The sequence below is a fragment of the Dermacentor andersoni genome, chromosome 1, assembly GCF_023375885.2.
Source record: "Dermacentor andersoni chromosome 1, qqDerAnde1_hic_scaffold, whole genome shotgun sequence".
Lineage (NCBI taxonomy): Eukaryota > Metazoa > Arthropoda > Arachnida > Ixodida > Ixodidae > Dermacentor > Dermacentor andersoni.
In genome coordinates, this window is record NC_092814.1 from 208,822,421 (window position 1) to 208,837,752 (window position 15,332).

Consider the following 15,332-nt stretch of genomic DNA (forward strand, 5'->3'; position numbering starts at 1 on the left):
TCTTCCAGAGCCAATTAAAAAGAACGCTACTAGAAATTTTCATTTTACACTTCCGCTTGTTTACTTGTTCTTGGCAGTGTTCTTCCTGCGCATCCTTCATGCAAGAGTCCATTTGATGCGGTTTTTTGTTTGCCAAGTAAAGGAGAGGTGTATCTCACAGGCGTACCTGTGAGATACACGTTATTTCAATTCTGTTTTGCGGGTTTACGCGTCTTTATGGCGAATTGTGGGCATTATTCACATTTGTACTAGTAAAGGTACCTCCCCCCCTTCATTTGCATAGAAAAGTTACCTTGGGTTCGCCCCCCCCCCCTCCGAAAAAAAAAAAATCCTGGGTACGTGCCTGATTTCTTCCCTATGGTTGAAGAAATTGGACAAGACTTTTCCGCAGCACAGCCATCGAACTGCCGCGTGATACGTCGTCTGCGAATTCAGATGCTGGAGCCCATGACCCCTGCAATTGCGTAAGTTGCGCACGTAACGGCGTTGCGTACGCAAGATCGCTACATCCTGCAAAGTGCGCATGTGAAGAACGCAACACGAACGGTTCGTGATGCGTACGCGGCCGCTGCGTACGCACGCATCCGATTATTGCGTGCGTACGTAGGGAGCCTTGGGTGCTCCTCTCGTGGTTCTCGTTCGTTCGGGAGTGCACGAGAGAAAAGAGTTTCGCAATATGTCGGCGTCGAAGGCGACCAACGGAAGGCTGTACTTTTGAATGGCCTACGATTTGGCTTTGCTGCGTGAAGTGAACACGCCGAAACAATTCCCGGATCCTTCACGGTAGGAATCTATAGCAAAAAAAAAAAAATATGAACTTTGTTTTTGAGAAAGTGCTCGGTGTACGCTGTTCGCGCAAGAGGCTCGAGCTCCTGTTGGCGTAGTTCGTTGCAAATGACCGTGCCAGCCTCAGAAAGCGAGTACTCGGTTTTTATTTTTCTCGATATGATTCGTGTATAGATAGCATCCGTATTAAAACTAGTGTCTCTTAATGGCCTAAATATAGTTCGACGTTGCGTGAACGAGCCCACACGTAACATCACGTTGGCGAGATCAACAATGTCTATAGTTCGACCGATGGTTCGACGTATACTGACGGACGCGGCCAACGCGTTCCGACGCTCGTCCGCTTACGTACGTAGGAATTTCGCAGTACTAAAAGCCCTAACGTGACACGCGCTCCTACGTTCCGCAGAGCGCTTGCGTGCTGCGTACGTATCGTCATGGCGCAGTACTAAAACTGTCTATTGGAGCCCATGTGGCCTGCTAACATAGCTGAATCAACAGGTTTCAAAACATCGGACGCGGCCACGTATTTCCAACAGAAGGCCTTCTGCGTGAAAGAGGTACGTTTGTAGAAGAGCGGCACTTGCCCAGTTGCACATACAGAGTAACCCAACTTGGCCTGAAAGAGGTTCATTGAAGAGCTGCGCATACCCAGTGACCCAAGTTGGTACGTTGATTGGTTTCGAGCCCTGTTCCCTTAGCACAACAGTTCGATGCTCTTCCTATTAGGCCATGGACTACCCAGTGACCCAAGTTTGCGTGACAGAGGTTAGCTGAGGACAAACGGACATTTCTAAATCTGGGTGAAGTTCCCAAAGAATGGTCATCACATTAAAAGGAGATGACACTAACAACACTACTTAACCCTGACAACACTACTTAACACTGACGTGGAGAAAAAAGAAACCATGGGAATCTCTTTGTCTCAAGCAGGAAATTAAATAGGGCATCACACACCTTCGCAAGGAATCAAGGAAGTTTTAAGATACAAAATTTAAAACTTCCTTGAAGAGAATCCGGTGCTTAGGCCCCAAAGACAGCCAGTGTGAGCGATGCGCGCCTTCGCGGAGGAAAGAGGAAGAAGACGAGGGAGCGGCAGCAGGATGGTGAAACATGAAGCACAGCAACCTCTCGCGGTAGATGGTTTGCGCAACCTGCTTGAGGGCTTGGTCGGACCGACCGTTGCGACGCTGATCATGCACCCTTTCGACATCACCAGGACTCGAATGCAGGTACAAGTCTCTGAAATGAAAGTTGCGGGTACTTGGCGAGTATTGCAGCTGAGCACAATAAGTGGCAGGGAACTTCATGAGAAAGCAACCAGTGGTAACCACACTGCTTGCGCCTTTTGTGTCGTCCGCGAATAGAAAGCTACTCCCGAATGGGCCGCAGGTGCAGGGCGAGCTTCTGCGGCGAGGCTACTACGTGGTCATGTACCGCAGCACGATCCAGTCGCTGCGCATGATGGCGCGAACTGACGGTCCCGGGAGCGTCTACCGGGGCCTCATGCCCAGCATCGCCTACCGGCAGGTCACGCATGGACTACGTCTTGGATTCTTCCAAGTAAAGAAACAGTGTTCTTTTTCTTTTAGTTGTTTTTAACCTGTTACGGGGGGGGGGGGGGGAGGGCAGTACTTGGCTCAATCGATGCACTTGTATTTTCCTCATTCTCTGCCTATGTCGTGGTCGTCTCTGGGTCCCCTCACGCCTCCGTAGAATTACTGTATACGGCATATACAGTAACTCTACGATGACGACGACGACGACGACGACGATGATGATGATGATGATGATGATTTATAAGCATCCCCTTTAAAACGGGGCTGGGATAGTCACATAGTCTGCTTGAGCTAATCAGGTATGTTATAGATGGTTTCTACTCTGGCACATCGCCTTATTCTTTTTATTGCGGTAGCAATTATATGGACACTCCAGGCGCATTCTGCCGTCGCCGTCGCCGCGTGTGATGGTGTGAGGGTGAGCCGGCGAACGCGGTTCAATCTCACGTGCGCGAGCGAGGAACGCGGTCCGGATGCGTGCCCTCTCCTGTGGCGCGCGAGGCAGGGAGGTCAGGCGAGGGAGGAGGTGCGTTCTTTCCCAGCGGCTGCTAGGGTGCCTCGATGTCCTCCTCGCCCGCCGCTCCGTACAGAGCAGAGACAACCGCGGCGTATTCTACGGCGCGAATCGCGGACGCCGCAGTAGACGCCTTTGGCGGAAGCCGTAGGGACGCATTGCCGCTCGTATCTCTTGAAAGCGATCGGCGACGTGGCCAAAGTGCGCGCCCGCGCGAGCCTCATCTTCAAAGCGATTTACGATGTTTGGAGAGTGCGCGTAGAGCCGGTAGCTTCGTATGCGCTGTGCTTTAGGCGTTTCGTTCGCGTTGAAGCGACAGATGTACGGAGGTCAATTGGCTCGCGGCTGTTGCCGCGATTCCTAACTTCAGAATTTTCACAGCGAGTTTCCGCGCTCATTGAAGGAGATGTATTCATGTTTACCTGTGCGCGCGTGACACCGCGCTGGTTAATTTAGTTAAAACACGTTGACGGGCTAGTTGGTTTGAATCTATGATAGAATGTGTAAGCGCGACTGAACAAGGACGTAGATAGAAGCAGACACACAAAGACAGCGCTGTCTCTGTGTGTCTGTTTCTTTCTACATCCTCATTGAGTCACACTTGCATATTCTATCATTGTTAATTTAGTTAGTAAGCGAGTGTTTACAAGTTTATACGGCCAATAAAACTACTATCCTTACTTTGTACAGCTATCTACTAATTTGCTATTGGAATCGGTGCTTCGCCTTTCGGGCAGAAGTGCGAGTAATTTTTCTCTTCCCTAAACTTCTATATCTACCTCGACGCCTCAGTGCCTCTGAACACACTCTGCTGTCCTCTGGAATCACTGGGCAATATTGTGAAGTTTTGTACACTCCCGCATGCCCTCGTGACGTCCCCACAGCGAGGTAGCTGCTGCGGGCCTGCAACGCGATAGAGACGTGACCGGAAGCGTTCTTACAATTGCTAGTAGGTACAGCGGGGCGTGGCGTATCTCACGGCGCTCGACGTTTCTGCGCAGGCGCGAGTAAGAGCGGGTGCGAGAAAGAAAATCTGGGGGCCGGCCTTTGCTCCTTGAGTGTGTGAGTCTGCCTAGGCACTACGGAGGAGGTTTCTTAGGGCGTGTTGTATGCGTTCGTCCCCTACGCATGCTGGCATTGCGGAGTGCGGTCCAGTTTACGCTCCGCCGCTGGCTGCCGGCGCGGTGAGGCAGTGGGCACGGACGCCTCATTTGGTGATCGCTGTGTCTGAAGGGGTAAAGTTCTGACTGGTGCTGTATAAGTCGCGGGTCGCTTTTTTCGTCGCGACGATAGATTGCATTTTTAACAAGCACTGCTCCAGGAGGGCACATGTAACCGGTAAACGGAGGCCTCAGGAGAGCACCTGAGGTTATAATAAAGGAAGGCGGCGCAGGTCACCAGGGCACCCAAGTGGTAGCGGGGGGATCAAAGCTGGAAGCAGGGCGGCCCGTGGGTTGGGCCCGCGGAGGACGAAGCGTGCAGCCGATCTTATACACCCCTGGCACGCGCAGGCCTCGGCGAGCCTCAACCCACGGACCAGTCCGGGTTCCAGCTTTGATATCCTCGTTGCCGCTTTGGTGTCCTGGAGGCGCCGCCAATAATGCGAAATAATGACACGTTGTTTCAATTAGTACAAAAGACAATTGAATAAATATAATTACGTCCAGTCGCCAACTTGCGACGCTAAGTTCAGCACTACCGCGCCCCGCGACTTCTGCCGGCACGCCTAGGGACAAACGTATACAATATGCGTTAAGAAACCTTTCCGTAGTGCTGTAGGCAGAGTCATATATTCAAGAAGCAAAAGTCATTTCCTCTTTCGCACCCGCTCTTACTTGCGCATGCGCGCAAATGTCCGTCGTCTGTGCAAGTGCCACGCCCCGCTGTACCTACTAGAAATTGTAAATATGCTGACCGGAACGCTACCCGTGTGTGCCCGACAGTCACGATGACGTTGGCTCGCTGTGCATGCAGCTTTCATATCTAGGTTCAGGGTACGGCGGGTTTTTTAGAACAAAACAAGGCGTCGCTCCTTTCTTTCAGAAGGACCACTGTATATGAACTTGATTTGATACAAACGTCACCAACTTCCTTCTACAAAAGTTCATTTAATGAATTTGTCATTAGCTATAGTTTTAGCGTCAATTCAGCTCCGAAAGCATCTGCAGGCGTTAAAATGTTCCTTATGAATTATGCTCACCGGTTCCACAATGACTGCCTTCAAGGAGTCTTCAGTGTTGTGAGGTTGCTTATTGGACTCTCTTTTAACGACTCCTCATACATAATAGTCCATCGGGTTCAGGTCCGAAGAGTTAGGGGCTATATGTTCAAGGTGACGTAGTCGTAAGAATTTCCAGCCAGCCACTCTTCCTTGATTGAATCCGCGCGCACCAACGCAGAGTCCTGTTAGAAGATAGGGTCGCCCCTAGGCGACTACTTCAATCCAAGGGTTTACCACCATCTCCAGCACTTGAACACAAGAAGCAATGTGACTTTGGGGAACTGAGGGAAGAAATTGAACGGAATATGGCTCGCTGAAAATCCCCAAGACCATAACCGACAATGAAACATTCGAGTGCATGACAGTTGGAACACCTGTAAGGAAGCTGCAAAGCCATCTGTCATTCCTTCCCACATCTAGAAGCGTCGCAATCTTTGAATCGTTGCGATCGGCAGAAAGTGTGACGAGCACAGCATGTCGTTTCCTTTCGTGCATAGGGCTGGGTGCTTCAAATCGAGCACGAAAGTAATAGACAAATGGCCTGCATTTGACTACCAGTTATGGCGTCACGACTGTATGTTCTCAAATATCTACCGCACCCGGTAGAGTGTCAAAATAACTGAAAGCGAGTCTGTCAAACTCTGGACGCACGCACGTTATTTATTCTTGGTCCTGCGAGTATTGTACGAGAGCAGGCGGAAAATAGGACAAAAAACGTCTTCAATGCAAAAATGTTATGCAGGTATCAAAATTAAATAAGAGAAGCAACAGAATAAAGAAAATCCGAGGACACCTAAGCACTTCTTATGAGTTGTGAATGCGAAATAATTACTGTCCAGTTGAACGCCGCTGAGCGGTGCTTCGAGTTATGTACTCCTCGCGGGTAAGCGAGCGCGTTGAGACACTTGGCCAACGCTTCCTAGATAGCGCAAAGACAGTGCACTTCGATCCATGACGTCATGCTACCTCGCCGGACTGCCATAGAATCTAACAGGGACGCTCTCAAGTAAGCCGCAGTTATTTTGACGTCACCATTTTCGTCAAGCCGGGCTTGGCAATGGAAATTTCGGTCCAAGTAGTATGTGAACTTGTGAACATTTGGCATTACATGAAAACATTTCTGAAAACGTCTCGTGAAAAGGAGGAAAAAGAAAAGAGACGTTTTCATGTAATACCATATGTTCACAAGTTATCCCGTAATCTAAAGAACGTGTCCAATAGGCACCAAATCAACTTAGTATTTTCCGCTCCCTGCAAACTTTCGAAATTATGCAATGCTATGAAAAATCGGAAACGCCAGGAATGCATCACGAATCACGAGGAAAAATTCAAGTGCACCTCTGACATCGTTTACGAGATACCTTCAGATTGCGGAAAAGTGTACATCGGACAAACCGGGCAATGTTTTAACGATAGAGCTAGGCAGCATAAAAACAATGTAAAGACAGGTGCGGTAGCCATTTAGTTGCGCATTGCAACAAATGCTCATGTATCCCAATGTTCAATGACACGAGGTTTCTGAAGCGCGCAAAGAGCAAAAAAGAAAGAGAAATTGTAGAAGCTTACTACATTACCAAAGCAGGAGATAAATGGGTTAGCACAGCGTCGCTTAGCCTAACAAAACATTAGATGAGTTTTCTAGATAAGCACCTCTGCTTTCAGGCTGTGCGCATGCGTTTCAACCTTTTGGTTATTGTTGGTGTTTTTTGACATGTTTATTACATGTTTTATTAAAAGCTGGTTGATCTTCTAATAAGTTTCCCAGTTGGCAGTACAGCGCTCGTCCTGTTGTGTGTACTTTCGATTGTTGTCCGCGTCTTCTTCGCGCTGCTTCAAGGTTTACTCCAGGCATGCCCTTTTGCCCGCTCTGCTCCGTCGAGGCTCGCACGTGGAGTCGCAGCCAGTGGGTGCTATAGACGCCGGATTTATCGCTCAATGTGCCGTTTGATGCTTTCGCATCAATAATTATTTTTGTAGCAGAATAACACAACGCAAGCTCTATGCGACATTAGTTATGTCTTAGCAATATTCGTGGTAAAATATAACACGTACAGTGGCTCAGCGATTGAAACGCAATACTTGGAGCACGTGGCTGCCGGCGCCTTTTGCGCCCGCCGCGGGCGCCGCTGCGTACACCGAGCTGATGCATCGCTGGTACGCGACGAAAGCGAGGGCTTTTGTTGCGCACTGTGACTGCATTTGGTCTCACAACGACCGCCCAGCGCTCACGGGCAACACGCGCTCCGAGTATCGCGTTTAAATCGCTGAGCGTGTTCGGCATATGAAATATGCACTAAAACATGCTAATTATGTTTTCTGCACAATGACGAGTAAAGCACAAGCAAGGGAGCCAACATAGAGGGTCAGTCTGTTTCTATTTTCCTTTTTCACTCTGACCGGAGCGTTCGCATAAGATAGCCTACGGTTCTTGAACCGTGGGACCTCCTACTGTATATGTAAACTTTGTAATATTCTTGCAATCATCTGAAATAAATCTGAAATCTAATAGTTGCGTTCTCAATCAAAATTTGTGAATTCATCCAAGGACTCAGTGTTTGTAATCCACGGATCAAGTTGGTTTCATTCTCTAATTGCGTGCAGGAAAAATCAATATTTAAACGCGCAGTTGTGACAACACTATTTAGACAGAGCATATGTATGCTTGCACCCTGAATCACGAGACTGTTAAAAAGAAATATGCCGTGTCGAATCGATTCCGAAGCGGTTGTGTATCATGTGATGCAAAATATTTAGGCCAGATTTTCTAGCTCTTGCTGAGAGCTTGAAAAGGCACAACTGTGCTAGGACGTGGCTGGGTGAACCTCTGTGTTTATACTTGATGTGAACGAACGTAATTGCTTTTCCTTGTACCCTTTCAGTTTTGAAGGTTTGGTAAGAGTGTGTGGGAACGGAATTATGTTCGCCTGCTCTAGTATCACCCTCACAGATGACTTATAAGTTATAAGCTAACACTTAAGCTTGCGCTGGAGCTAGCCTTAAAGGGACACTAAAGGTTACTATGAAGTCAAGTTAAAGTGATTAAGCAATGCTCTAGAACGTCTAAGGCGTCAACATAATCGCGAACAGAGCTTTAGTAACCGAGACCCCCCAGCGACATTCCGGTACTAGCCCGACGACGAAGGCACTCCTCATCATAATTTATGTCACTAGTACTCAACGACTCGTATTAAAAAGATCATTGCATTAGGTTATAAGACGGAAGGAAATGCTACTTGTCTACTTCTGTTCGATTATAAGAAAAAACAACATTTTGACGTTACCCTTCAGTAGGGTCGAAAGGTTTCGTTTTCGCTCAGCTCTGCGCCGCGCGCGCTTTGGAGTTTCAGTTGTTTCGTTATCGCGTCGTGCTGCGCTGGTTCTGCTGGCTCGCGAAACTTGCATTTGGAACAAGCAGCGAGAATGCCACGTCCATGTGATGTCGTGGGATGCGCGAACGGTCCGTGGAACTTGGCCAAGGGCAGTTGCAGCGGCTAATCCAACGTTACTTATCATTGCAGTGATACACATCACTGTACACAGTGATATCACTGCACACGTGTGCCAACGAGTGAACCTCTCCGTTCGAAGTGGTTAAGTGCTGTACCTCTGCCACAGCGCGTTGGCAAAGAGCCGAAAAATTGCATAGTGTGCTCGCTGCACTTTCATCCAGAGGATTACGAGTTCAACGCCCACTTACTGAAGTCGTGTGGAGTGCCTTTCAAAGCAATGTTTTCCCGTAGCGCTGTTCCGTCGGTCTTGCCTGCATTCTCCGAAGCGCAAGTACAACTGCAGGTCGAAGACGGGGCGGTGAGTGCGGCATTTGGTTTTCACGAAGGAAAAGCTACAAATGTGCGATTATGTACAGCCATGACATACGTCGTAGTAGTACGCCGTCGTAGTAGTACGCAACGACGCCGGCAGCGCGACCCTCAGGAGCAGGTCACGTTCATCAGTGCTTAAATCGCTGAAGTCGAGCCCAGCATCGCGAGCCAATGTGTCGATGTCAGGGTCGACCATTGCAACGAGCGTCAAGGTTGGCGTCATAAAATAAAGAACCAGCTTATCGTCGTGCGCTTTCCCTTCCGCTAGCCACCGTAGTTCCGCTTTCGCGCTGCTGTCGGTTCTGTCTTGTCTCCGTTTCTGGCCGCGCATTTGCGTTTTGAGCAGAAAAGTCGTAGCGCTGTCTGCAGGCGCCGTTTTACTCACCGACGGCGCAACGTCACTATCAGACCTCGTCGTCACCACTCCTCGATCGGAGGGCGGGTGATTTTAACTGCGCTAGAGGTACGCGGACGCTTCAGAACGCATTTTCTCTGAAAATAAGTCTCTTCTTCGCATGAAACAAGCGTTTCGAGGTTTCTGGGATGGTATTTAAACAGTCCACGTTGACTTAATATTAACCTTTAGTGTTCCTTTAAGCATCTCCTAAGAAAAAAAATGTTCGAAGACGATTCAACCTAAGCTTGAAGTCGATGAAAGACAAAGCCTTCATGATCGAGTTGAAGATGAGATAGGGGCACCGTCACTGCGCACCGAACTCAATCGCGTCACCCCTCACGTGAGGGGAGTAGAACAAGTGTCGGACTATAAAAGTTTTTGGCTGCACTATCTTCGTGATGGGCCCACAATTCTAGACTGCACTCTTCGGGATCGGCTTCCAATCTTGGAATGCACTATTTTCGGGATCGGGACACATTTTGACGTATATGATGACGGGTTAATTAATTTTAAACATTTTCTGGGTTTTACATGCCAAAACTGCGATGTGCTTATGAGGCACGCCGTCGTGGTGGACAAGCGCCAATGGCGTAATGGCTGCATTATCGGGATTCTCTGCTATAGATTCTCTGTTCGAATCCAGCTACTATACAATTTTATTTATTAATTCAATTAAAAATATCACAGTTTCGCTATAAGGGCGAATCAATGAATGCGATATCAACACGTTGGAATATTGCACGAAATGTAAGGCTCGTAGCTGTATACTGACAGCATGAATTGCAGTAGACATGTAAGCTGGCTAAGTAAACACGAGTGGTGTGGCGTGCGTATAGACATATCAACAGAGATAACTCGATGATCGGGAGCAGCATCTGTTCGAACTGCAGGGCCTTGTCGGCGTTGTTGCCTTGTGTCGACCTCGAGTTTGGGTACTGCGGCAGGCTCACAGTGCGGTACGGTGTGTGCGCCGGTTTCGCACTTTTGGATTGCAGGGTTTTGTCGACATGTCGCTTAGCCTCGGCCTCCTGTTCCCGCAGCGCCACGTCTGGGCACCTCCGGCGTTGAGCTGCAGCGTGTTTTTGCATCTGGACCAACGGAGTGGTCTTGGTGCGCATGCGTTTCCGCCTTGCTTCCGTGCGATTAGCGTTTCGCTGGAGCTCCTCGGCCGTCGTTCTAACAACACGCGGAGACAAGTTTGCACGATGTGAGGGACGCGGTGCTTCGCTGCAGAAACAACGCACAGGCTGGTATTATTCTAGGCACCCTACCATGGCGACTACATGTGGGAAAACGATGGCACAAGCCGACAGGGTCTGCATAGTCTGCGTATATACGCGTCGCTATCATTCGTTCCCGCAACCAAAGCTGTCTAACCTGAGGTCTTGGAATGCATCTTTTTCTATGCACCAGTCTCTGCCTTTGGAACACGAACACGCCCAGACATCTTTCGCCACCTGGAGTTAAAATTCTTACGTAAAGGGAAAGCGTACTGTTAGTGTGAGTAATGTTCTTCAGAAAACATAAAACAAAATAAATCCGTATTTCATGTGTAATTATTAACGACGGCGAAAAATTGCGTGAAGTGTTTATAAAACGGGCTGGCTTGCAAGCAGGAAGTTCTTATATATGTTATGTTGAACCTACTGAGGCATGCGCCCGTGGCCTTATGGTTATAGCATCGGTTTACTGCTCTCACACGCACACGCACACGCACACGCACACGCGCACGCACGCACGCACGCACGCACGCACACACACACACACACGCACGCACACACACACACACACACACACACACACACACACACACACACACACACACACACACACACACACATATATATATATATATATATATATATATATATATATATATATATATATATATATATATATATATATATATATATATATATATATATTGCAACAGCGATGGAAGACGAATGCTTTTTTAGTCTCGCGATGTTTAGCGCCGAGCCTTCTAAATAAAGGTCTCCAACCTTGTAGTATTTCTGGTGGAGGTGTGGACTTCCACGTCTGACCACGGAATCTTTTCTTCCAAGTGTTCGCCACAGTTGTTGCCTTGCTAGCCGTGCGCCATAGCTACCCAACATGTCCACCGAAGCAGACGCTTCGACATCATCGCCTCCTGGTCCCTACCAGCCGCATAGGGAGCTACGCTCCTACAGAGGGAAATCTTGGGAAGATGACGATGAATGGCTGACACATTACGAAAAGGCGAGCAAGAGCGACAAATGGGATTCGAATGACTAGGTTATATATGTAGTGTGCTCGTTAACTGATACCGCGCTCGTCTGGTACGAGGATCACGAGGACAACCTTGAACCTAGTAAAGAAACGACAATGAATGAAAGTGTCCAACTCAAGAAATAAGAGAATTCGCGGAACTGTCAAAACTGATCTACAAGGCAAAAATAAGTGATATTCGAAACTATAACGTGAGAAAGACTCAAGAATAAGCCGTAAAAAATGGACGCAGCCTGAAATCAGTGAGAAAAAAACTTGGCATATGACAAACGGAAGAATTCTATACTGACCTGTACAATACCCAGAGGAGTCGGGATACCTCCATTAGAAACAGTAATGAACAGAATACAGAAACTCCTCCTATAACTAGCGATGAGGTCAGAAGGGCCTTGCAAGACATGAAACGAGGAAGAGCGGCAGGAGAAGATGGAATAACAGTCGATTTAATCAAAGATGGAGGCGGCATACTGCTTGGAAAACTGGCGGCTCTTTATACGAAGTTTGTATCGACTGCAAGGGTCCCAGAAAACTGGAAGAATGCAAACATTATACTAATTCACAAAAACGGAGACGTTAAAGAATTGAAAAATTATAGCCCCATTAGCTTACTCCCAGTAATATATGAAATATTTACCAAAATTATCTCCACTAGAATAAGCGCAACACTGGACTTTAGTCAACCAAGGGAACAGGCTGGCTTAAGGAAGGGATACTCTACAATGGATCACATCCATCTCATTAATCAGGTTATCGAGAAATCCGCAGAGTACAATATGCCTCTCTATATGGCTTTCATAGATTACGAAAAGGCATTTGATTCAATAGAGATACCAGCAATCATAAAGGCATTACGTAATCAAGGAGTACAGAACGCTTACGTAAATACCTTGGAAAATATTTACAGAGGTTCTACAGCTACCTTAATTCTACACAAGAAAAGCAGGAAGATACCGATAAAGAAAGGGGTCAGACAGGGAGACACAATCTCTCCAATGCTATTCACTGCGTGTTTGGAAGAAGTATTCAAGCTATTAAACTGGGAAGGCTTAGGAGTAAGGATCGACGGCGAATATCTCGTAAACCTTCGGTTTATAACTTTATAAACAATTTTACTATAGATCATGCTGCATCATTCTTTACCGTTTTTATCATTGAAGCCGCTGAAAAGCTCATTCCTCAAACAAGCGGCACTTCATTCAAAAGACCCCTGGTGGAATGACGATTGTAGAGAGGCACGGAGGAGACAAAATAAAGCTTGGGGCAAACTACATGAATGTCCTACGGCGAAAATCTAATAGGATTTAAACAGGATAAATCCCACGAAGATCGAAGGACGTGACGACAGGCAAAGAGGGCAAGCTGGCAGAGGTTTCTCTCAGGTATACATTCGTATACTCAAGAAGCTAAAGTATGGGATGGGCCGAAAAGGCTGAAGTGACAAGAAATCTATCCGTTGCCCCTAGTGAGCGATGAAGCGACCCGCTTGGAAGACCAAGCTGACGCTCTTGGCGAACACCTTTCAGCGTGTCTCCAATTCTAACCATTATTCCAAAGCATTACTAAAGCACAAAAGAGTAGCAAAACGCAAGGCTATCGACCGAAAATGCAGACAGAACGAAGCCTATAACCTGCCTTTTAACATTGCCGAGTTGAGAGCCTCCTTGACTGCATGTCCGAGCTCTGCACCTGGACCTGACAGGATCATGTACGATATGAATAAACACCTCCCCAGTGATACTCAACGCTAGTCGCACTTTTCAACGCTATATGGGCTGCGGGGTAACTCCCTACTGCATGGAAAAAAGCTCTTGTCGTTCCGATTCTGAAACAAGGCAAAGACCCCACATTAGTAACAAGTTACCGCCCGATCGCCCTCACCAGTTGTATTTGTAAACTTAAAAAAAATTATAAACTGTCGCTTTTTACATTTCCTTGAGTCAAACAAAATTCTTGATCCATATCAGTGTGGTTTATAGAAGGACGATCCACAACCGACTATTTCGTGCGCATCGAAGCAAACATACGCGATGTCTTCGTGCATAAGCAATCCTTATCCGTGTTTCTTGATATGGAAAAGGCGTTCGATACAACTTGGCGTTACGGAATCCTGTGCGACCTGTCGGCGCTGGGCATCCGCGGCAATATGTTAAACTTTATAGAGAGCTACCTACACAACCGTACATTTCGTGTAAAAATAGGTAATGCACTGTCGTGTACATTCATACAGGAAACTGGGATACCCCATGGAGGCGTACTCAGTTGCACGCTCTTTGTCGTTAAGATGAACACGGTTCGTACATCATTACCACCAGCTATTTTTTATTCCGTCTACATAGACGACATACAAATAGACTTCAAATCCTGCAACCTAACAAGTCTGTGAGAGGCAAGTACAACAGTACCTGAACAAAGTTTCTGAGTGGGCAAACGAAAACGGGTTCAAAGTGAACCCGAGCAAAAGTTCTTGTGTTCTATTCACCAGGAAGAAAGGGCTTGCTGACCCAACTGTCGAAATGTATGGACAACAAATACCTGTGAACAAAGAGCACACATTTCTAGGTGTTATACTTGACTCCAGGCTTACTTTCATTCCACACATAAAATATATTAAAGCAAAATGTCTAAAAACAATGAAATTACTTAAAGTCCTATCCCACACAACATGGGGTAGCGACAGGAAGTGTTTATTGAATCTTTACAGGAGCCTAATTCGATCATGATTGGACTATGGTGCAGTGCTATATCGCTCTGACGCCCCGAGCGCGCTAAAGATGCTCGATACCGTCCACCATCTGGGTATCTGTCTGGCCATTGGCGCATTTAGAACAAGCCCCGTGGAAAGTTTATAGGCAGAGTCAGATGAGTCGTCACTTCATTTTCAGAGAACATACATCAACTTCACCTATTTTCTCAAAGTGCACTCTAATCAGTAACATCCGTGTTCCACAACTGTTAACGACTTCATGTGTGCGACACTGTTTCGTAATAGGCCCTCTATGAGACTACCTTTCTCACTGTGTGTGAGAGAACTTAGGGAAGAAATAGATGTCCCAATTCTCGAGCATCGCCTAATGCCTCCAGCTAAGCTATTACCGCCCTCGGAGTGGCAGGTGATGGAATGTGATGTATCCTTTGTAGAAGTCACAAACCACGCTCCCGAGCTCGAAATCGCTGCGCTTCTACACCGACGCGTCAAAATCACATGCTGGCGTACCTTACGCTGCTGTTGGTGCTTATTTTTCTAAATCTGACGTATTGAACCCCCTAACAAGTATTTTTACTGCAGAAGCCTATGCAGTACTGTCTGCAGTAAAACATATAAAGAAATTAAAACTTGACAGAGCAATTATATTCACAGACTCCTTAAGTCTTGTGAAATCGTTAATGTATTTACAAAAGCATAGAAACCCTGTTTTTATTGAACTTTACTCAATCTTGTGCAAAATTTATTTATCTCGTGGAAATGTAGTGATATGCTGGGTTCCTGGTCATATAGGAATCGAAGGCAATGTGCTTCCCGACGAAATCGCCGGACCAGTAGCACCGCAAGGTATTCGTTCTGCTGCTGTACCTGCCACAGACATGAAGCCTTTCCTACGCTAACAAACAGCGAAGCCACTGGCAACGCTTGTGGGATGCTGAAACGAGCAATAAACTTCACGTGATTAAGCCGAAGTTAGGCGTCTGGCCCCCAACTACGAAAACACGAAGCACAGAGTCAGGATTCACAGATTCAGGAACCGATTCACTAGACTCAGGATAG

General features: G+C 47.2%; 1 protein-coding gene across 1 annotated transcript in view; it reads left to right on the top strand.

Moving 5' to 3' along the window:
• Positions 1–357: 357 nt before the first annotated feature.
• Positions 358–15,332, top strand: part of LOC126546931 (solute carrier family 25 member 35-like) — a 74,383-nt gene continuing 59,408 nt past the window's right edge. Inside the window, exons 1-2 of the mRNA XM_072288208.1 lie at positions 358–464; positions 2,154–2,349. Coding sequence (XP_072144309.1) covers positions 358–464; positions 2,154–2,349 — 303 coding nt within the window. The remainder of the gene's footprint in view (positions 465–2,153; positions 2,350–15,332) is intronic.